General features: G+C 43.2%; 1 protein-coding gene across 4 annotated transcripts in view; it reads right to left on the bottom strand.

Moving 5' to 3' along the window:
- Positions 1 to 16,588, bottom strand: part of GATAD1 (GATA zinc finger domain containing 1) — a 67,342-nt gene extending 50,754 nt beyond the window's left edge. For 3 of the 4 annotated variants that reach the window (XR_012132312.1, XR_012132314.1, XR_012132313.1), the window contains exons 1-6: positions 16,035 to 16,587; positions 15,230 to 15,355; positions 13,592 to 13,651; positions 10,385 to 10,568; positions 8,601 to 8,799; positions 3,453 to 5,549 (exon numbers count right to left, since the gene is read on the bottom strand). Coding sequence is in view for 1 of the 4 variants with exons in the window: in XM_017652922.3 (XP_017508411.3) it covers positions 8,609 to 8,799; positions 10,385 to 10,568; positions 13,592 to 13,651; positions 15,230 to 15,355; positions 16,035 to 16,586 (1,113 nt within the window). In the remaining 3 variants the exon portion in view is untranslated. Of the gene's footprint in view, positions 1 to 3,452; positions 5,550 to 7,199; positions 8,800 to 10,384; positions 10,569 to 13,591; positions 13,652 to 15,229; positions 15,356 to 16,034 lie in introns of those variants that run through there. The other variant, XM_017652922.3, reaches the window with a different exon arrangement.
- Positions 16,589 to 23,644: the final 7,056 nt, after the last annotated feature.

Consider the following 23,644-nt stretch of genomic DNA (forward strand, 5'->3'; position numbering starts at 1 on the left):
GCAGGGAGAAAAAATTAGTGAGAATGTTTGATATCTTGATCTGGGCAATGGCTACATGAGTGTATATATGTAAAAATTCATCAAGGTGTACACTGAGATTTGTGCATTTTATTGTAAAAAAAAAAAAGGATCCCAATCTACATCATGGAAAAGTTTAGGTAAAAGCTAATAGTAAATAATATAAAATCCTATTCTAGTCCAAACTGCTCAGAACATAATCGGGACATTGTTTTAAAATTCTGTCTACTATCTATTCTAAAAGAGACAATAATTAAATAAAGTTAATTCAGAGGAAATCAATCCACCTGGAGACAGTGATTAAAGAAACCAGGATGTTTAGATTAGAAAGAGAAGATTTAGGGATATGAAATCTGCCATCAAATATTTCAAGAACTATCATAAAAAGTGGCAAAATAATAGAAAGATCTGAGGGCTTTTAACTCTGATACAGGTGGTACCATTACAGACATTAGGGCTCCTTTCAAACCTGAGAGTCTAGCAACTCTATAGCATGATTTTATAATAAATCAGAAAGGCTAGGTTCAGAACACCCAGGATCAATCTCTCTGGTTTCAAAGTCAAGGAACAGAGTGGAGCCCAAATTTCTAGGGCCAGTGCCGGCAGGCTTTCTGTAGTGGTCATTCTAAGGAGGGCATCCAGAGGACAACACAAAGGTTAGTGAACAAACAGGAAAGCTGGACAAATGTTGTGATGATGTTAAGACAGAACTAAAAAAAAAACAAAAAAGGCAACTAAAGAAGCCGAAAGTGAAGATGCCATAATCAGAGGAAGTAGAACAAAAGGGAAGTAAACTAATGGAGCTGGTGAGTGTGGCGGGATAACAGAGTGACAGAGCAAGAGTCAGGTTAGGAAAAGCACTAAGGATGATTTGTGCCTGGCACAGAGTAGGCACTCAACAAACCTAAGGCATCATTATTTACACCTGTGCCCTGATCCGCTGAGTTGGAATCAAGTACTCAAAATGGCCAGGGCATGGAGCAGATCATGGAGGACCTTAAATTTCACCTCAAGGAGAAGGAAGGAAGGAAGAGAGGGAGGGAGGAAGTTTTGCATCTGCTACTGGCAGTGCCAGAGAGACTGGGTTTCTAAAGGGGATAAGCCCAAAGGCCAATGGTTGAGCATAACAGAGGTGGCATGGAATCCTTCTTTTCTGGGGCCCTTTAGCATCTGATGGAGAGGAGGTCAGATGGATCCTCTCCTGTATCTTATAATAATATGATCAATGCACATTGATCTAAATGGCGAGGAAGGAATGAGGAGAAATTGGGATAGGCATTGCAATTCACCATCACTACCAGAAAAAAACCCTCATGATAAATCCATGGAGAGTAGCAGAGTTTCCTATTTTACCTTTGTTCATCTCTGAGTAATAAGCACAGGACAGGCCTAACAGGAATGGTCATCAACCAAACTGAATCGCTTCACCAGATATCCCATCTCCATTTAAAATGCATTTTGTTACACTTAATCAAACTCTCTAAAATGTAATGATAAACAGTAACATTATTGAATGTTAATAATGTTCAATAATGTTCACTGTTCCTAAGTACCTTACAGGTATTATCATGTTTGATCCCTTCACTGCCTGAGAAGGTGTGTAACCTGTCCCAGATTGTTTCAAATGGCCTTGACTCTGGCTGTCAGAGTCCCAAACCCATGGTTTTACAGTGTTCTACCCTGTCCACTTAGTTCTATTTCAGTGTTGGTCAAGGAGAACACTCTGAGACAAACTTCATGTGCAAGATTTCTGAAGCCCCCTGTTATGCTAAACTCAGCTAAGATAGTACCTTGACGCAACACAAATAAATGAAAAAAAATATTCCATGCCCATGGACTAGAAGAATTGATGTTATTAAAATGTCCATATACCCAAAGCAATCTACAGATTCAATATAATCCCTATCAAAATTCCAGAGGCATTTTTCACAGAAATAAAACAAATAATCCTAAGCTCTATATGGAGCTACAAAAGGTCCCTGAGAAAGAAGAACAAAGCTGGAGTCATCAATCCCTGATTTCAAACTATATTACAAAGCTATATTATTCCAAACAGTACAGTACTGGCATAAAAACATACACATACATTAGTGGAACAGAATATAGAGCCCAGAAATATTCCCATGCATATATAGTCAATTAATTTACAATAAATGAGCCAAGAATATACAATGGTGAAAGGAATAATCTCTTCGATAAAAATGTGTTTGGAACACTGGGCAGCCACCTATAAAAGAATGAAACTGACCACTATTTTAAACCATACACAAAAAATAACTGAATTGGATTGTACTTGAACATAAGACCTGACTGAAACTGTAAAACTCCTAGAAGAAAACATAGGTGATAACTATCTTGACATCAGGCTTGGCAATTTTTTGGCTTGGACACCAAAAGCAAAGGCAATAAAAGCAAAAACCAACAAATGGAACTATATCAAACGAAAAAGCTTCTGCACAGCAAAGAAAACATCAACAAATGAAAAGGCAACAATACCAAAAGCAAGAAAATATTTGCAAGTCATATTTTATCAAGAGGTTAATATCCAAGACATATGAAGAACTCATACAACTCAACACCAAAAAGAATCCAATCAAAAAATGGCAGACGACCTGAACATTTTTTCCCGAGAAAACATACAGATGGCCAAAAGGCACATGAAAAAGTGCTCAATATTACTAATCATCAGGGAAATACAGATCAAAACCACCATGAGATATTACATCACACTTGTCAGAATTGCTATTATCAAACAGGCAAGATATACCAACTGTTGGTGAGGATGTGGAGGAAAGGGAACCCTTATGCCCTTGTGTATTGTTGATGGGAATGTAAATGGGAGAAGCCACTGTGGAAAACAGTATGGAAGAAACGGAGAAAAGTAAAACTATCAATGGTCCAGCAGTTCCACTTCTGAATATTTATCCAAAGAAAGCAAATCACTAATCTGAAGTTATCTGCACTCCCATGTTCACTGAGGCACTACTTACAATTATAGCCAAGATACAGAAGCAAGTGCCCATCAATGGATGAATGGATAAAGAAAAAAAAATACACAAACACAATATGGAATATTATTTCACATACTAAGGAATAAAATCCTGCCACGTGTGACAACATGGACGGACCTTGAGGGCATTACACTAAGTGAAATATCAGAGAAAGTCAAACCGCATGCTCTCACTCATATTTGGAATCTAAACAAACAAACAAACAAACAAACAAAAAACCAAGCTCGTGGATACAGAGAACAGAGGGGGGTGGGGGCGGGCCGCAAAGAGTGTCAAAAGGTGCCAGGTCCCAGTTATAAAATAAGAGAGTCATGGGGGTGTGCACAGCACGGCAGCTATAGTTAGTAATACCGTAATGTATATTTGAAAGTTGCTAAGAGTGAATCTTAAAATTCCTTGCCACAAGTAAAAAAAGGCCCTTACCTCATAGGTGTCTCCCAGTCCGTTTCACGGTGAGAAATCCGGAGCCTCTCACGCGCCCGTTTCCACCCTGAGGATTAGAACAAGCACTCCAAGGGCTCAGTGCGCGCTGGGCCGGGCTTACGAAGAGCAGCGCGCCTGAGATCCGGGGAGCGGCCGGGCGCGGCGAGCCGCGGGGCCTTCGCCTGCGTGGGGCGGCCGCGGTCCGTCGGCAGCTGTCCTCCGGTCCCCTCCTGTCGCCCAAGCTGTCAAATGACAAAACAAAGGCGCTTCGCGAGTTTGACGGCCGTTGTTACAGACACACAATGCGCGGACGCCGGGCCGGGGCGCGTCCGCAGAGCGTTCGCAGCAGGCTCGGGGGTCGGCTGGCGCCCCGCGCTCCGGGCAGGTGAGCCCGAGGCCGCGGAGCTGCGGGACGGGGCCGCTACGGGCCTGCTGGTGGTGCACAGGTTTCCCTCTCGGTTGTCCTTTCTGCAAGCTGACTTGGGTTTGGGTTTGTGACGGGGGCCGACCTCCATTTTGTGAGTCCCTCATGTCAAAATCCGTATGATTAATTATCGAAATGTAAAATGGGGATAATTAAATGAGATCATGTTTGTGAACCTGTTGGGTACAAAGCACTGTCAAGTGCTCAGCAGAGAATTAACAGAAAATGAATTTCCCTCCAACACAAACTCTATGCCCATATCATTCCCATCTCCCCAGCACTGGTAGTCTCTATTCTCTCATGAATTTGCCCACTCTAGGTATCTCATGTAAGAGGAAGTATACATCACTTGTCATGTTGTGCTTGGTGTATTTCACTTGCCAGAATGTTTGCAAGGTTCATCCTCATAGCATGTACTGGAATTCCATTCCTTTTAAGGGCAGAATAATATTCCATTGTAGTGTAGACCACATTTTGATTATCAGTTCATCTGTTGATGGACACTTGGGCTGTTTCCATCTGTCTTAGTTCAGGCTACTTTAACAAAATACCATAGCCCTGGTAGCTAAAACAACAGGTATTTATTCCTCGCAGTTCTGGAAGCTGGGAAGTCCTAGATCAAGGTGCCCACAGACTCAGGTGAAGAGAGATGGGAAGGCTCTGGTCTCTTCAGTCTTCTTATAAAACACTAATCCCCTTAGGAGGCTCCACTCTCAAGACCTCAAACCTAATTACCTCCCAAAGACCAAACCTTGTAATGCCGTCACACTGTGGGTTAGGCTTCACCATATGAATTTTGTTGGGGACACAAACATTCACCTCATTAAGACCATCCTTTAGCTTAATATCCTTTTTAAAATAGCATTTTTTCCTGATTATTTAAGCAGACGTAATACAAACCACAAAATACAAAAATGAAAGTATAAGTAAGAATTTAAAATAAAACTCTAATTCCAAATGTCAATCATTGACATTTTACTTCCAATTTTCTTTGTAGAGCATGTATGTGTGTTTTACAAAAGCAGAACCATTGTTTATGTAGTCAAGTATCTATTCTTTTACACTGAACATTTTTATAACCATTTTCCATTGCATAAAATACCATTACACACATATCAAAATTCATTTTCCATTGTTGGATCTTTTAGGTTTGTTTTTTCCTTACTTTAAATACTACTAGAAATACACAATTTGGTCCACATTCCGTATCTTCCAAGCATGGACTCCTAGATGTTAATTCACATTTACACCAGCTGGATCATGTATCCCTAAGATGGTCCCTAATGGCCCCTGCCCCTGGAATTCACACCTGTGAGCAATCCCATCCCACACTGCACCAGGGTTGGTCTGTGAGACCACAAGCATATGGCAGAAGTGATGGTATTCCAGGTTAGGTTATAAAAAGATGGTGGCTTCTCTCTTGGGTGTGTGTGCACTCTTTGTCATGGATAATTCAGTCTAGTTGTCTAAAATCAGCAGGGCAGGCAGTCTGGATGGGAAAGTGCACTTGAAGCAGAAAGAGAAAGGACAAACTTGAACCTGCAAAAGTCTCTCACCCTCTCAAGTCTTCGCCTTGGACGATGCGGTGCCTGGAGAAGCTGGTACTAAAATGCCCCTGATCCAGGAGCTGATAAAGGTGAACACGGTCACTCCTTAGTTCTTTCCTAGAATTGCTGTGGGAATATAGGATATTACCTAAATTACTGAACTTATTTCCTCAGCATGTCATTAATCTCTCTGGCAATGGTTTAAGAATGACTATTTATAAAATATTCTATATATGTATGGGCTAAAAACTGGTGGTTCCTCACCACCAGCTGGGCAGTATGCAAATATGTGTGTGTGTGTGTGTGTTCATGTGCACATTGTGTGCCTGTTATAGAAAATTTAGGAAATACTGAAAAGTGTAAAGAAGAAAAATACACACAACTGCACTGTAACTTATTTAAGCATTCTTCTCTTGATGGTTCTTCAGGTTCCTTCTTGTTCCTCCATGGAACTGACCTCTCAGCTTCATGTTTTTGGGTGTTAAGAGGTATACCTTCCTAAAAATAGTATGGTTGAAACATCTCGTTCAAAGTAAAAAGCATGGTTCCTAAACCATGCCAAGGGTGGCAAAATAAAATCCACAAAAATGCCTTTCCCTTTTCTGGTCCATGACAGAACTTCATTCTGAGTATGTGTAACATATCTATGTATAGATATTATATACACACACACATGTAATTATATATATATATATATATTTCACTCCATTGTTCTTATGATTTCACCTATTTATGGCTGAGATGGAATTGTGATTCAAACTTCTTGATGGAAAAGTTATTAGGAAAAGTCTTTCACAACCAAGAACCTAAATAGTTTGGACTGTTTTTCAGATACTCATGTTAAGATTTATTTGTGTAAGAGAACTAAAGCTCATTTTAAAACCATCCTGTTAAAACAATCTTAAAAACAATCTAATACTAATCTAGAATATAACAATTTGAAATTCTACTTGACTGCTCATAAGAGAATCTAAAATTTAAGCCAAAGTTAGTATGAACCAGCATTAATTAAAATAATAGCAGGCATTTCAATTAGCAGCACCTAACTGGGACTCAACACTAAGCACCGCCCCCATAAGCAATGACCTGTGTTAGGTGCCATGGGGGTTATAAAGATGAGTTAATGAAACACATCATCTTTATCCTCCAGAGAACATAGGGGTGGGGGTGGGAAACAGAAGTAGAAGTTTAATGTAACAACAGAACAGGACAGAGACTGATTTTAGGAACCATGGGAATCTGGAAAGGTCTCACCAAGAGACAGAATTTGAGAGTCTTAAGAAAGGCCTCCGGGGAAGTTGGAGGGAACAGTATGAATAAAGCTCAGAGACAGGAAAATGAGGAGGGTGCCTGAGGGAAACATTTCAGCAGTGTTGAAAAGCGGAAGACAAGGCTGGAAATACAGACTGGAGCCATATCAGGGTAGGTCTTCAGTAACCGGAGAAAAGTTACGTATCTACCCTGTAAGCAGTGCGAGCCACTGGCGTTTGTTGAGGAAAGAGAAAATTCAGTCTTTGTTTTAAAAGATACTACATGGGTACCTACCAATTTATAAACAAATGGTCAGTACATACACTAGTTTCTAAATAATTCCTCATTTTAATATGTATCTCACATTGTTTCTTTTAGTAATCAACCATTCTTTGAAATTTTCCTAAAATCTATTGCATATTGATGATGAATCTGTCACTTGAGTGGTGTTTTCTGTTTATACCACTTTTGGATAGAAAGTCCTATTTAATTTTGTTTAAATGAATGAAATAAATCCAAAGTAAATGCATTATAAAAAATATTTTAATCCAAAAGTTTGAATATTGACATTTATTTACAATGGTATTTATTATTTCACTGTAATTTTTGTGTACAAAGAGGTATCTATATACATAGAATTATCTACAGTTGCTTCTGTCCAACACACAAATCATGACTGTGTAGAAAAATGTTAACAGTTAAAACTGCTACAGCTCGAAATCATTCTGATTAAGTTAGATTCTGACAAATCTTCCTGGGGTTGAAAAATGCTGGTTAAGTTAGGTTACAAAGGGAGGCAAGTGTGTGCAGTCCCCACTTCCTCCCATTTTCACACTCCCTTACTTAGCTGACCTGCACTCTGAGTAAAACCTGTACCTGAATTCTGGACAATTTCCTGAACAAGAGGCATTCTAAGTATAAGATGTTTGTTTTAGGCCTGTTATTAAGAGTCTGAAGCTGAAGGTTTAACTTTGGGGTAGACTTTTTAAAGATATTGATGCTAAGGACCTATTTAATCATTTTTAGGACTGCCCACTGGTTGTTCTAATGGTAGTCAGGAAACTACCCAGTGAGATGCCTGAATACTGGTTTCCCTGGTGCTTTTAGTGAAGTTGCTTGTTAGCACCAGAAAACAATGATTGGCATCCTTGTTTTGACTAAGAAGGTAAGAGAGAACAATGGAGAACAGATCCATTAAGATCAACAAAATGATTCTGAATCCCTGTTTGCTACAGAAGAATTAAAAGGAAGTTTAAAAAAGCTTGGGGTAATAAAATAACCCACCAGTTTCTTGAAGGTTAAAGCAGCCAACAGGCTGCCTACCCTTTTCTAGATGAAAAAATTAAAGCTTGTGTAACTTTGTGATAGATACTGTTGGTTATAGCTTAATTAATTTTTTTTGGTTTTTTTTTTTGGTATCATTAATATACAAATCATATGGGCAACATTGTGGTTACCAGATTCTCCCCATTATCAAGTCCCCACCACCTACCCCCTTAGTCACTGTCCATCAGTGTAGTAAGATGCTATAGAGTCACTACTTGTCTTCTCTGTGCTATCCTGCCTTCCCCGTGGTAGCTTAATTAATTTACGTTAATTTTTTGTTCTTATAGAAAAATACAATCCATTTAATGAGTTTCTACATATAAATTATGGGAAAAAAATAGACACTCTAATGCTCTCTCTGGAAATAATAGCTTTTGCCTGTGAATATACACATACAGAATGTGGTATATAACTTGAAAATGTATTTAATTCTTTGCTATCCCTTTTAATTTCTCAAGTGCCTAGCAATAAATGAGCTAATTATTACTGAGTAGTTGGGAAAAACTTTTGAGTCATTTTTCCATCCAAGAATGTCATTAAAGAAACATGTGGAATATCCTGTAGTACTATGAATACAAGATAACTGGAAATCAGTTTTACCTTTGAAACTACAAATGATTGGCAACTGTTTCCTTAATAGTTATTGCAGGAGTAGGTCCAACATGAGTCCATATATAGCCCTTCTCTGGTCTGGTGGGAACTGTGGGAAATGGTGATGAACGTGACTTGAAATATTCAGAAGGTGCATGACAAACAAATTCCAAGTATTCCATCTTCCTTGGAAGATCCTCCTCTGGTCCTGAAAGGCAGGCAACAGAGAGGTTAAACACCATTTCTGGATATACATACCATTTTTGTGAAAATTCCTAGACACTATGAGAAACCACTCTGGTGGTGACTTGACATCATTAGCCCTTGATACATGCATTACTCTGAAGTTACTCTCCATCGTTTTTTTCTACGACTCAATATAGAAAGGATTCTAAATATTCAGAATTATATAGTGTTTATTATATGCTTGCACTGTTCTAAGTACTGTACATATACCAATACTTTGAGTCGTCGAGACAATACTCTGAGGTAGGCACTGTTATTATGGCCATTTTACATATGAGGAAAACGAGGCTAAAGAGATTAAGGAACTTGCCAAGGCCACACAGCTAGTAAGTGGCTGGGCTGTGAACCCAGACAGTCTGGCTCCAGAGTTTGTGCTCTGAACCTCTCTGTTATGCTGCTCCCCTAGAATCTGAGGACTGGGAGGAGAATGTGGGAGTCTCTGCTGAGAATCCTGTCCCACAGATCAGGTAAATGAAAGTCTACTCTTCTACATACTTGCAACCAGAAGACTAAAACTGTTTGGTCATGTATCAAATCTGACATGTACAGAGAATAACACAGGCACATTATTTGTCCCTGAGCTCCCTTTGAAAAAAGCTTTTACATTTTTTCTCAGAATGTAAAAGTAATTCATGCCCATTGCAGAAGCAAAAATTCGGGGTAAAAATTTTGAATACTTTCAAAATTCTATTAATCAGCAACAACCTCTTGTGAATCTACATCAAAAACTGCACCACTTCTTTTTTCAGCCTTGAAATTAATATGAGTACAGTGGTTGCCATGGCAACCAAAAATGATAATATGTTTAAAGGTCTAGGATAATGTGGGCAACATGTAGAGGAATGCATACTGAGAATTTGTTAAGATTTTGGAAGTGAAAAAAGGGGATAGTTTCTTTATAAATTATTTCAAAGTAGATTTTTATAAGTAACTTAGTTCCGCAGCAAAATTATAGAGTTTAACCCTGGGTCACTCAGAAAAATCTCAACCATACTACTTTTTGTAGGTGCATAATGCCATAACTCAAAGTAACTGAGCACTACTCAAACCCCAGCTTGTAAGACATCGAGTTTCTATAAATCTCTCTTTTTAATACGTAACGAAGCTTACGTTTGTGATTAACTGAATTGTATTACCACCCCACTCTGAATTCGTACATTGAAGCACTAACCCGCAATATGATATTATTTGGAGACAGGGACTTTAAGGGGTTAATTAAGGTTACATGAGGTCATAAGGGTGGAGCCCTAATCTAATAGGATTGGTATTCGTGTAGAAGAAGAAGACATACAAAGTGTGTGCATGCGCAGAAGACACAGCAAGAAGACTACAAACTGTCCACAAGCCAGGAAGAGAGTTCTCACTAGAAACTGGTCACAGCAGCACCTTGATCTTGGACTTCCAGCTTCCTGAACTTTGAGAAAATAGTTGTTGAACCCACTCAGTCTGTGGTATTTTATTATGGCAGCCTGAGCAGACTAACACTGTTTTGCAAAATAATGGAGAATTAACTGGGTTCAAGAACCTGTACAATTGGTCAAACTCACCTATGATGTAGGACGCAGGATCAAACTGGTCCCTGGGGCTAGAGAGAGTAGGAATGAGCCACGTCAGTGCTGCACTCTTCTCGCAGTACTGGTCCTGGATGAAACCCCTGATCTGAGCATAGTAAGGTTTTCCATCTTGTTCATCAATTACAGAAACAACATCTCCAATTTGGTAATACACTCCCTGGGGAAAACATAAGATAATCCCATATTTAAAATAAAATAAAACAGCGCCACAGTTATGGACTGATACTTAATATAAAAGCAATAGTTTTCAAAGTGGTCAATAAAAGGCCCTCAAGGTCTAATGCATCAATGTATATGTGGTTGATGCCAATTTTAAAGTTCATTTCTGAATAAAAAATTATATATGCATATGTACACAACAACTAGCATCTGGAGAAACCATTTGTCTATAAAAATGATTTGATATCAGAACAGTACTATCCCTACTTTTTTGGCTACAGTCATTGAGCTTTAGAAAGGTTAGGTGACCTAGTGAATGCTATGTAAGGCTGAGACTGCCATGAAGCTCCGACACCAGCTCAGCGGCCTCTCTCTGTACTACACTACAGGGCTTAGCTGGTGAAGCTGTACCCTACACACCTTCCTCCTCAGCCATCCATTAAGGTGAAGAGATGCCACAGATTCAAAACAAATGACACAACTTCTTTGATTATAATCAGGCTTCAGGATAAGTCTGCCCTCAAGCTCACTGGTGCCCATCTCTTCCCTCCCATCCACACTGATGTCCTCCCACAAGACAATTACTTGTACTTCTGGCACCCAGGGCTTCATGTCTTATCCTGGCTCTACTTCAGAGCCAACCAGCTGTGTTTAGTGTTGAGCTCTCTCTATGCCTGTCTCTGCTATGTGTTCTATGCCCTCTTCCCTGGGTCTTGAAATGGTAATGCTCTCTCTTTGATGTCCATATGGCTGATCTAGGGCATTCTGACGAGCAGATGTGACAGCTTTCCTGGTGGACCCTTTATCCAGCTGTCTATGGGTGCCTGTCACATCTGGATCACTATGGACAAGTATAGTCAACACGAGCCACAATCCACCACTTGTTGGTTCAAATCCATCATCAGCTCGTCCCTGCAGCCACAACTCTTAAGTTATTTACCAGGTAAAGTCTGCATTTATAGGTTGCTTTTTCTATGTAATTTTTATTCCCAAATTACACGATTATATTTTTCTTACACACGTAAAAAACAGAGCCTTGCGTTTCATTGGCATGTAAATATATCCTGAATGAATTTAAAACATGTAAGAGCATGAAAGCAGAACTACAAGGCGAAAACAATGTCTTAGTGAAAGACTCCAGTGGCAAGCAGAACCTGGCACGTGGTAGCTGTTTATTAGTATGTGCTGTAGTGTGTGTGTATATGTACATAGCACCAATCAGGACTAAGGCACTTGATCTAAGGAGTCCCCTCATTTTCAGGAAGGTTTCTGAATTTCTAGCAGAAAAGAAAAAAGGCAACACAATGTACTGCAGGTGTAACCAGACTGAATTCTTGGAGCTGTTCCACCACAGAAGTGCTCCTGGGAAGTCAATGAACTATTTTGGGTCTCTGGTGCCCACGCTGTTGGCAGTCATACCTGTGGCTTCTACTTAGCTCCTTCCTGCATCCCAGAACTGGGCTGTAGTTCAGCAGCTGGCAAGGACCTCTTAACCCCACCCACCCAGGTGCTGCCTGAAGGGGCACTGCTGGGACAGCCTCCGCAGTGCTGCACATCTGAGCGTTTCTGGAATATGTTGCTGCATTTTGTCCTTATTGTTTAATAAACATGGGTAAGTAGACAGCTGTTAAGAAATACTGGTAGTTGCAAAAAGTCCCACCTGTCTTTCAGTTGGGACATGTCTGGAAATCCACTAAGTCCTTAGCCAAAGTAGCTGCTTTTGGATTTAATCTGTACACGTGATGTTCAGTTTTGAAGGTAATGCACAGATTTGAAAGCATGATGATTCTAATTTCTAATATTCATTGAGTTCTTTCTCTGCTGTTTACCATACATGATCTCACTTGTCCCAATGAGGTAATTCCAATTTATGATCCCAATTTGATAGATGAAGAAACATTAGAGAGGTTGGTCATGGCCCAATCACTTGCCAGGGAGCCAGGAGCTGAGGTCTGAGCTTGGGCTCTGGCATCAGACTACCTCTCTTCATGACTTGTCAGCTATGTAACCTTTGACAATTCTCTGTGCCTCAATGTCCTCATTTATAAGATGGGGATAATAGTCCCAGTTCATGGAATAGATTGAATGAAATAAAGCATGTGAAATCCTTAGGGCCTGATACATAGCAAGTACATATTAACACTTGGGCTATTTTATTTATTAACAACAATGTGTGAAATGCTGGAAATGTAAGAGAGATGTTTGCCTGTACATAGACTGTTTTGGACCATACAGATTTTGGGCTAACAAAAAAAACGTACATGACAGGAGTAAAACACTTGACTATCTCAGTGTGGTCCATTTAGGTCAGCTATAAAGCAGGAATTCATACACTGTTTTCTAAGAGACAGTTTAGATCCCAGAACACCAAGCACTATTTAATGGCTGCTGCCTGAACCTGGCTTACCAGGCCTCAGAGGTCTTTTCCATGTTTCTATGTCATCTGCTTTCCTCAGGCTTGATTAAAAAATAATGCTATGTTACCTCTCTCACTGAGGTATCAGATGTTAGTGAGCTCTGACCCTAGAAACCTGACCTTCTCACTCTTACCAAACCGTATCGGATTCTCTCTCTCACCAAGGACTTACAGTAGGTGCTAATTCCCACTACTGCCCTTACAGGGATTTAGAATGTCTGTGCCTACTCTGTCCTCTAGACACCAGCGTTGACATCCTCTGCTAGTCTAAATCCCACTTCTGTTCTCTCCCCTCCATGCGTCACACTGACTAGTACGGCTCATTTTCATGGCTCCACCATACATTAGCATTTTAAGAACAATTCCCATAACCCACATTAAAAAATACTTAAGATCCTCATATTATATTTCAATAAACAGCTTTCCCGCCCACCTCAGCACCGGAAAAGATGTTCTGCACAGCCATGGGGGGAAATAGCTTAGAGGAGACCAAAAACATAATCACACCTTACAGAGAGTAGCAGAGCCCATCTGACTGATGCAGCATTTGGTAGCACATTATACAACAGCCCAGATGTTCTTTCAGGAACTCTACAGATGCTTACCTTGTAGAAGATTGATTCTGCAGTGATTATGGTAGAAACAGACTCAGGAGCTTTGATGGGCTATGAGAAACAAAATTTAAAAATATTAGCACATTCATAGTGTGTATGTGTATATACTGTGTACAGGCATTTTTCCAGCCATATGAGAGTTTATAATTTGAGAGATACTAAATTTGAGAGATGCATATTATGACTCATATTGTAGGTAAGATGCATTTTTTTGGTGACAGGAACTACAATAAAAAGATAAATGATCTTCTGAATGTTGTGGCAAAGCAGTCTATTTCCACTTCTATTTCTGCTACTATTAGCTTAAAAATTGCTGAGAACCCAAGGACAAGCTTCTGATTATACCACTGAGATCTGACATAAACCTTCTCAGAGCTTTAGTACACATTAGCATTCTAGTTATAAAAATATACTGGCTCTAATGGCCTGAGAATGACAGAAGTTAAAGCAATAAAAAGTGTGTAGGTGAAAAATTAGAAAAGTGTCTTCTTTAAGACATTTTCCATTTCAACCATGGAACTAAGCTATGATACTCAGTATCATCAGAAGCAATTTTTTAACAAGGCTGAACTAAGGCTAAAAGAAACTTTCTTGTGAGTTCTTAATAATTTGCTGCCACCACATTGAAATCACTTCCTAAGCTGCAATACACACTTTTACGGCACCACACAGAAACTAGACCTCCCCAAAAGTCTTGGTATCATCCTTGAAGAGGTTGCTATATACTGAAATAACCACAGAGAATATAGTCTACCACTTAAAACATATTTAAATGATACAACTATAATCAAATGAATGTTTACTTAACATGTTTTATCTAGTCAATGAATGCCTCATTTAAAGGAAACTAAATTTCAAAAATCTCAAATAAATTAGGGGTACTAGTCTCAACAAGAAAAGAATCCAGTCTGCACAAGAATATACTGCAAGTGCCCCTTCATGTTTAACTAATGAATATGCCCAACTTCAGAAATGCCTTTACTGATTAAGTAGAGCATTTCTATTCTGAAAGAACCATTCCGAGGTTTAAAATAGTCTACAATGCATTGTCCACTGTGTTTGACCACTGTCCCCTGATGTTTACAAAAATAAAGGAAACTTACTGCAACAAAAATGTGCTTTCAGCTACCCCCAGCACAAGTCTTTCAACAATCTATTTTCTTATAGAAGAGATCGAGGTTTAGCAAAAACTATGACTCATATTGTAGGTGATGCATTTTCTGGGGCTATAACAAACTAATGTGGAAATGAATTCCAGCATTACATTATTCAGATCTTGAAACAATGTAAAAAAACTTTTCTTCCTAGTGTACCTGACCATACCAAGAGCGATAATCACACCTCATCCGCTGCATGGAGAACCCAATAAAAGCAGTTTGTTTCCTTTACACTCATATTTTATACTTGCCCAAGAAAAAAAAGAAAAAGGGCATTATTAACTTTATAAACAGTAAGCATCCTGTAACAGAGCTCACTCCCTTTCAGGAAGTCTGGATCACTCCCCAGAATACTGCAGAAGAGTTCCCAAAAGCAGAGTAGAAGTTCAATGGTGAGAGATGAAGGCAGTGGCAGGACACACTACACACACAATGCCATGACTGAAAGACACACTGTCCACAATTATCTTACATTTTTTAATTTAAAAATATGTCTTCTGCCTTTTCCTTTAGTGGAAACTTTTTTTTCAGCAGCTGGAGCAGATTTGTATTTAGTGTTTCTGAGCCGAGCAGACCTCCTGTGAATTTCCTGCTTACTCTGTTACATAAACAATTAAGGAACAAAAAAGAGAAAGAAGTAAAAAGTGTAGAAAGCTTGCTGCCCCAAAACAACCATCTTACAAGGACCCTAGAGTATGCACTTTAAAAGGACACTTACTAAAAATTAAGTAAGAGTGTGTCAATCACAGGAAATGGGCTAATTAAAACGGGAAGGGCCCTGGGCAGGCATCTCCAGAGCTTCCAAAAATTTGAGCTACTTGCTACAGAGCAGGGGGCAAGGGTAGGGTAAGCCTAGGCCAAGGAATACTTATGCTGCCATTTCGAATTATGGCACGATTATCTTACTACCATGTCATAAAAATTACCTGTAATAGGGAGAGGTCTAGTAGCCTGACCCTGCTTACCTCTCTGTGTACACGTGTGTGTATTAAGATGTCTGGTTGGTACATCTAATATTATTACAATGAGGGAGGGCAATTCTGAAGGGTCTTTAATTTTCTGGCTCTTTTACACTTTCCATTTCTCACCATAACAAAAGGCGCTAGGAATGGGTCAAATCAATGAAGATCTTCTAGGTACGGGGTGGGAGGGGCCGGCCCGGCGGAGCAGGGCCGCGGCGATCCTGGAAGGCCCCCGCCTGCCTCCCTGCCCGTCCCTCCTCCGTCCACCTCCCGCCCGGTCAGCCTCCGCCGGCGGGAGGGGACGGAGGAGCTCACCTGCTTGCCGCCCCCGCCCCCGTTGCTCTGAGGAGGGGCGGCCGAGGTGCTAGCGAAGGGGGCCGCGCCGAAACCGCCGCTGCCGCCCCCAGTCCCGCCGGCCGCCCCTGAGCCGGCGCCCCCACCGCCCGTGCCGCCCCGGCCCGTGCAGTGGTTGCAGAGGATCTCCCCCTGCAGGCCCTTCTTCCACATGGAGGACGACGTGGTCTTGCAGACGCTGCAGGTGGGCTTCAGGCCCAGTGGCATCGTGGGCGGCTCGGGCGGCCCCCGCGGGCGCAGAGACACGGGAATGGCGACCGCCGGCCCTGGCCGCCCACTGGTCGGCCAGCCACTCGCAGCGACAGGAAGAGCGGCGCGGGCGCCGAGATGTCCACGCAGGGGCCGGGTCGCGGCCGCTGCCCCCTGGAGGCAGGAAGCGGGTTCCGCTCGCTGCGCGTCGGGGAGCAGCTCCGCGCGGCCAGAGGCGCCGAGAAGCGGGGGCGAAACGGGTCCTGGCGGCGCAGGCGAACGGGGGCCCCAACCAGGAAGCTTCCGGAAGTGGGCGTGGCCCATCTGACCGGAAGTGCTCCTCCCGAAAGCCCTCCTCGCTCCGGGTTCGGCTGCGGCCTATGGGGAACGCGCGTTGCGAACTCCTTGGCCTTGGGCGGGGATTGGCCGGTGAAACATAGGACGCCCAGTTAAATTTGAATTTCAGATAAGTAGCATTTTTTAAATATGATAGTATCCCGTGCAGTAGTCGTTTTTATCTTAAGTTCAAATTAAACTGAACACCCTGTATTTTTAGTTGCTATATCTGGCACTCTTACTCAGGATCCCTTTACATTTTTAAAAATTATGATTTAGACCCTCAGACGCTGTTGTTTTTAGAGGAATATCCATGGACAAGTACGTATTAGAGATTGAAAGAGTCATTTTAAAGCCCGAGAAGTCAGCACACGTTCGTTAGTGGTTAGGTGACAACGTCACATTTCCTGTAACCCTACACGGTATGCCAGTGAGAAAATGAGACTGGAGAAGACAAAAACTGGTTTGGCATCGTGGGGAAAGAGTTTTGACCCCAAAGACTCCCAGAAAGGGCCTCGGCAACCCCCTGGACCACATTGGAGAACAGCTGGCCTAGAACAAGGGCATTGAGAAGCCAGCGCCCCTCTATTAAAATCAATAGTCAGGACAGGCTTCCCCAGGGAGACGAGTAGAGCCTCACTTGGTAGAGGATGATTCCATACCTGTCTTCATAATCCTGGGTTGTGTAGACTTGATGATGTCCTTGGAGATATCTTGATGAATGCGTTGATGGCATGTGTCGCGTGCCCCGTCCTCGCCAGCAAGAACAGCACGCAACAACAGCAGGATTCTTCTGCAGAAAGCTTTATTCTTCAGCTCTTTGTGAAACAAATGAGTTGGGCAGGACCCAGAGGGGAAGGAGAGGCTTGCTTATATAGTTCTCATGCTCTGACCTGGTTGGTGCGGCTCCATATGCCTTATTAGCATAACCATTTGGTGGGTCTCATTGGTCCTTATGCCAAGGCGCAATTAGCATGTAGTTTAGTGGTGTGGGATGATTTGTCATTAGGAAGTTCGGGGCCTTCCGGCTGCCCTGCATTGGGCGCTATTTTCTGAGCGCGGCTGCCAACATCTCCCCCTTTTTTGTCTAACAGAAGCTCAAGGCGGAACTTGCCAGCAGAGGCGGAGACAGAGGCCTGACCTCCATCATACTTTCTGATGCCCCCTTTTTGGAGAGGGGTTCTGGGCATCTACCCCTATGCAGTCAGGCATGCCTCTCAGAGGAGTCCAAGACCTCTTGCAGTGCTTTGCCTCGCATCCTCTGGCTGGCGTTGGGACCGCTTGGTACAAAGGGTTTGGACCTTTTTTCTCAACCCTCTTGCACCATGAGCTTCTTAAAGAAAGCTGTGATTAAGCATTGAGGTACTCGGGCCTGGTGCAGTGCCACATGGGCTCAGGGTGCAAGAGCTACCTCAAGCTAAAGCCGAGCTTCCTTCTTAAGCATGTTGAGCCACACTTGGGGAGAGGCGCCAACGTCTATCGCCATTAGGGCTTGAGCAAGGATCACCTTGTCCTGCTTATGTTGGTTGCGGAGTCTGCATAACAACCAGACTAAGAGCATGAGACCTCCAAGCAGGAACACGCCCATCCCAGCCATGCCCGCCCACTCCTTGACGTGGGAGAGAGCTCTGAGGAACCAGGAAGAGAGTCCTTCTGCTACGGAGATATCTAGACGGGTGGAGTTGATGTGGATTATTTCTCGCCGCAGCTCTTCTAGTGTCCCATCGAAGTCTTGGGACCAGTTTCCTGAAAGATACTGGGACAGGTCTCGTGACAGATTAGCTGCCCGTGTAAAATTTTCATATTGAATGCTAGTGATGCAGAGGGCACGATATTTCCGCTCACATCCCAATTGGGCCATTTGCCAGAGCACCTCCATTTGTTCCTCCACGAGATCTATGCGTTGACTGAGGATCATTATTCCTCCTTTCAGTTTGCCATCAAGTGTGGACTGTTGGTCCAGGGCAGAAGCTACTGAGGCTGCAAGGTTATTGAGCTCTGTAGCCGATTTGATGGAGGTGTCTAAAGCTATACCAGCGGCAGTGGCTGCGACCGCGGTCGCGGAGATCAGGAGCACTATGGCGGCTGTAACGCCGAAATCGCGCCTTTCTCGAAACAGAGTCATGGTGTTAGGGGCGTCTACGGGAACAGGGACCCAACGGGGGATGCGGACTACCAAAGCATTGGTAAAATTACGCGCATCCCAACACTGAGACAGAAAGCAGGTTTCATTGGAGCAGGAGTCAAAGCTACTATTGGATAAGATAAACAGAAATGGGGGGTATACGCATACTGGAGAAGGTGGAAAAAGGGAATTAGGTGACTCTGGACCTGATTTTGCTGAACACGTGTAGTTCTCGTTGTTATGGGTCATGGTCATGTTCCAGTGTGCGCGCGTGTGGTTGTTCTCGCACCAAAAGGTGATATTTTTTACACCGATTCCCCCACCCTGGAGGGCGGAAAAGGGGGAGAGGTCGGTACACGAGCCATTGACTCCACACAGCATCCATTTATGGAAGGGGTTCATGCTCAGCTGCTGACGAAACTCGCCTTCGAGCACCTTTACTGGCCACCAAGCCTCATTGGCTGGCCATCCCTCCATATCTGGGGAGATGGTAAACTCCTGCCTCTCAGTTGCCCACATTACTACAGTTGACTGACAGTCAGTCCAGGGCCACAGCTCTCCCTCATAGTCGCCCACACAATGGGAGGCATGTTTGGGTTGACGAGGCCTGTCGGTGGAATTGTTCCTGGGAGAGTGTACAAATGTGCCATTGATCCAGAGAACCATCTGGTGGATAGTCATGTTCTTATAGGGCGGGCTCCCTTCCTTATTAGGCCCTTCAAATTTAGCTGACATAACGGGGAGGCCACTGGCCTCTAGAATTATGTCACTGAACCATCCGTATTTCCTCCGTTTCAGGGAGATACAGCCAGCTAGATTCTGAGTGGTGAAGCATAATGACCCATTAGTTACGAAGGATCGGTTTTCTCCCAACGGGGCTGTTAGGGTGTCCTTTTCTAGGTAGGGCAAGTTCATACTAGAGTTGGTGGTGAAAAAGCGGGGAAAAACGGCTGCATTAAAACGGACAGGCATAGGCTTAGGAAAGGCAGACAGGATTCCCCATCTCAATACTCCCTGAGTCGGGGTCTCCAGTGTCAGGAGCAGGGTCAGGAGGTACAGCGAAGTCATCTCCTTTGTTTAGGACTTTCCTCGTTAGGCGCTCCGGGATCCAGAAGGGATTTTCTTCACCCTGGGGGAAAACACACACAGCTCCCCTGGATCTGATTATGATTGGATCCGGGCCCTTCCATTGGTTAGATAACACGTCCTTCCATTTTACTAGTTCTTGTGGGTCTTTTGGCCACTGATTATGGCGATCCGCTGCTGTATGGCCTTGAGCATCCAGATTCAAAAAATTTATAGTGAAAAGTGCTAGGGCTAAGGCAGTTTTTGGTGTGGGGGGTATATCTTCAATTCCCTCTTTTTGTTTAAGTAAATAGGATTTGAGTGTGTGGTTCGCGCGTTCTACAATCTCTTGACCTTGTGGGTTGTAGGGAAGGCTAGTGATATGTTTTATCCCCATGTGATGACAAAATTGAGCAAATTTTGTAGAGGTATAGGCTGGGCCATTGTCTGTTTTCAGAATCTGTGGTAATTCCCATGCATTCTAAGCTTCAAGGCAGTGCTGGATGACATGGGAAGCTTTCTCTCTTGACAATGGGGAGGCAAAGATGACTCCTGAACAAGTATCTACGGATACATGTACATATTTCAGTTTCTCAAAAGACGAAATATGCGTCACATCCATTTGCCAAACTTGTAAAGGCTTAATACCTCTGGGGTTGATCTCAACATGAGGTGTGGGAAGGAAGCTGCAGCAATGTTGTCAGCTAAGGACAATGTTCTTAGCTTCGGCCCTGGTTATGCTAAACTGCTTGCGCAGTGTTTCGGCAGTGACATGAAATTGTGTATGGAATTTTGAAGCTGCGGTGATAGGGTCTAGCAGGGGAAAAGCTATATTTCTGGTTGCGAGGTCTGCCAGGTGGTTGCCTTGGGTCATAGGCCCGGGAAGGCCTGAATGTGCTCTGATATGAGTTATATACAAAGGAGATTGCCTATGAAGTAGTGCTGATTGTATCTGTTTGAACAAAGTGGCTACTGGGCTGGACGCTTTGATTAGCCTGGCTACTTCTAGAGATTTGACTGCATTAACTACATAACAGGAGTCAGACACAATATTTAAAGGTTCAGGAAAGATTTGTAGGACCTCTAAGACTATGCGACATTCCACTATTTGTGGAGTGTCAGGCGTGTAGCCTTTTGTCACAACTTTGCCATCATGGACATAGGCACCTGTGCCTGTCTTAGACCCATCCGTGTAAACTGTTTTTCCATGAGGCAGCGGGGTTAGGCTAGTGACCCGAGGAAATACTAGGAGATGATTTTTGGCGAAGTTGATGAGGGGATGTTTAGGGAAATGATTATCAAATGTTCCTGAGAAACTGTAAGCAAGTATGGCCCAATCATCGTTCATAGCACATAATACTTGTATCTGTTCTACGCTGTAAGGGGTTATAATTTTAGCTGGAGCCTCTCCGAAATGTGTCATGGAGGTTTTTACTCCTCTCAAAGCAAGTTTGGCCACGGCTGCCGGATAGTACTCTATTGTCCTAGCCTGAGAGGCTTGGGGATGAATCCAGATCAGTGGGCCGTGCTGCCATAAGACTGCTGTTGGCAGCTCTGGGGTGGGAAGGACACACAACTCAAAGGGTTCATTCAATTGAACCCTATTTAGCTGTGCTGTCATCAAAGCCTGTTCCACTTTGCGAATGGCTTGTAATGCCTCAGGTGTGAGGGAGCGCGGTGACGTTAGTTGTGGGTCTCCTTCTAGGATTTTAAACAGTGGTGTCAACTCAGTGGTGGGTATCTTTAAGTATGGGCACAACCAATTAATATCCCCTAGGAGTTTTTGGAAGTCATTCAAATTTCGCAATTGATTATGTCTTATCTCAAGCTTTTGGGGGCAAATTACATCTGTGTAAATGGTTGCTCCTAGGAATTTGCTAACACTAGATTTTTGGACCTTCTCGCTTGCTATATTCAGTCTCCAATTTTCTAGGGATCTAGTGAGATCTATATATGCTTCTTCTATTTCCGCTGGTTGTGGGGAGCAAAGAAGGATGTCATCCATGTAATGGATGATCTTTAGCGTGGGATAGGTCTTACGAATTGGGTCTAGCGCTCGCTGAACGTACAGTTGACATATGGTGGGGCTATTTGCCATTCCTTGAGGGAGGACCTTCCACTGAAATCTGGCATCGGGTTGTTCATGGTTAATAGCTGGCAAAGTAAAAGCAAATCTTTCCCTGTCCTTGGAGCTTAGAGGTATAGAAAAGAAACAATCTTTAATATCTATTATGAGCACTTTCCATTCTTTGGGTAAGGCAGAGAGGAGTGGCAGTCCCCGTTGTACGGGTCCAAGCATTCTCATTTGAGCATTTACTGCTCTCAGATCATGAAGCAACCTCCATGATCCTGACTTTTTCCTGATTACAAATATGGGTGTGTTCCATGGGGACATAGAGGGTTCTAGGTGTCCCACTTGGAGCTGCTCTTGCACTAAGCAATGAGCTGCTTCTAATTTTTCAGAGGATAGGGGCCACTGAGGAACCCATATGGCCTCCTCTGTGAGCCAAGGTATGGGCATGGCATCTTCAATGGCCCCTATGAAAAACCCAGGCCGTGACAGTCATTCTTTACTTTGGGCAGGATGGGCTCTATGCGTCCCTGTTGGTGTTTCCCCAGCCCCTTGCCAGGGATGTATCCCATGTCCATCATCATGCCTTGGGCGGGGGTGGAGTATTCATTAATGAGTTTGAGGCCTAAGTCTCTCATGACATCCCTCCCCCATAAATTGACCGGTAGAGGGAGTACATAAGGGGTGACTGTACCCTCTTGTCCTTCAGGGGCTCGCCATTTCAATGGTTTGGCACTAATTGAAGGGCTTGACTCATATCCTAAACCTTGTAATGAATGTGAGGATTGGGTCACAGGCCACTTGGAGGGCCACCAGGTTGCAGAGATAATACTTTTATCTGCTCCAGTGTCTAGGATTCCCTCAAAGCTCTTTCCCTCTATTTGAAGAGTTAATTTTGGTCTGTCTGCTAAATCTAATACTATGAAGGCTGAATCCCAGTCAGAGGAGCCGAAGCCCCTTTCTCCCCTCTCCGTGTTGGTAGCAGGATAATTGGCATGGAGACTAGGTAAAACTAAGAGCTGGGCTATGCGGTCTCCCAGAGATATAGGGTAGATTCCTCTAGGGGCCGAACACATGATTTTTACCTGTCCTTCATAATCTTGATCTATGACTCCGGGATGAACTACCAGGCCTTTCAATGCAGCAGAAGAGCGCCCTAGGAGTAACCCAATGGTATTTGGTGGTAGGGGGCCTTTAAAGTCTGAAGGGATAGGCTGAACTCCCATCTGTGGAGTCAACACTATTCTGGTGGTGGCACGGATGTCCAATCCCGCGGAACCTGAAGTGGCTCTCCTTGGGGGGCCTGGTTGTTCCCGAATGACACTTGCGTGCTGGTTGCCCCATATATTTGCGGGCCCTGGTGCCGGGGGGCCCTCTGGGCGTTTTTTGGCAGTTCTAAGGGTTTCCCTTCTATATCTTTAATAGACCGGCACTCATTGGCTCAATGCCTGCCTTTCTTACACTTAGGGCACAACCCAGGGGTCTTTTGGGTTGTTTGTTCTGAAGCTGGGCTCCTACACTCTCTCTTTATATGTCCTAATTTCCCGCATTGAAAGCATTTGATACTTCTGTTAGTGATCCTGGCTTGTTTGTGGCTCTGTAATATGGCCGCGGCTAGGCCCGCATTGGTGAGTGGCCCTCCTATTTCTCTACAGGCTTTCAACCAGGCATGTATCCCTTTTTGTTTCCAGGGTGTTATCGCCTGTCTGCATTCCTTGGTACATTGTTCAAATACTAATTGCTCCACTAGGGGCATTGCTTGTTCCTGATCTCCAAATATTCTGC

This window comes from Manis javanica, chromosome 6, assembly GCF_040802235.1.
Source record: "Manis javanica isolate MJ-LG chromosome 6, MJ_LKY, whole genome shotgun sequence".
In the NCBI taxonomy this organism is placed as follows: Eukaryota; Metazoa; Chordata; class Mammalia; order Pholidota; family Manidae; genus Manis; species Manis javanica.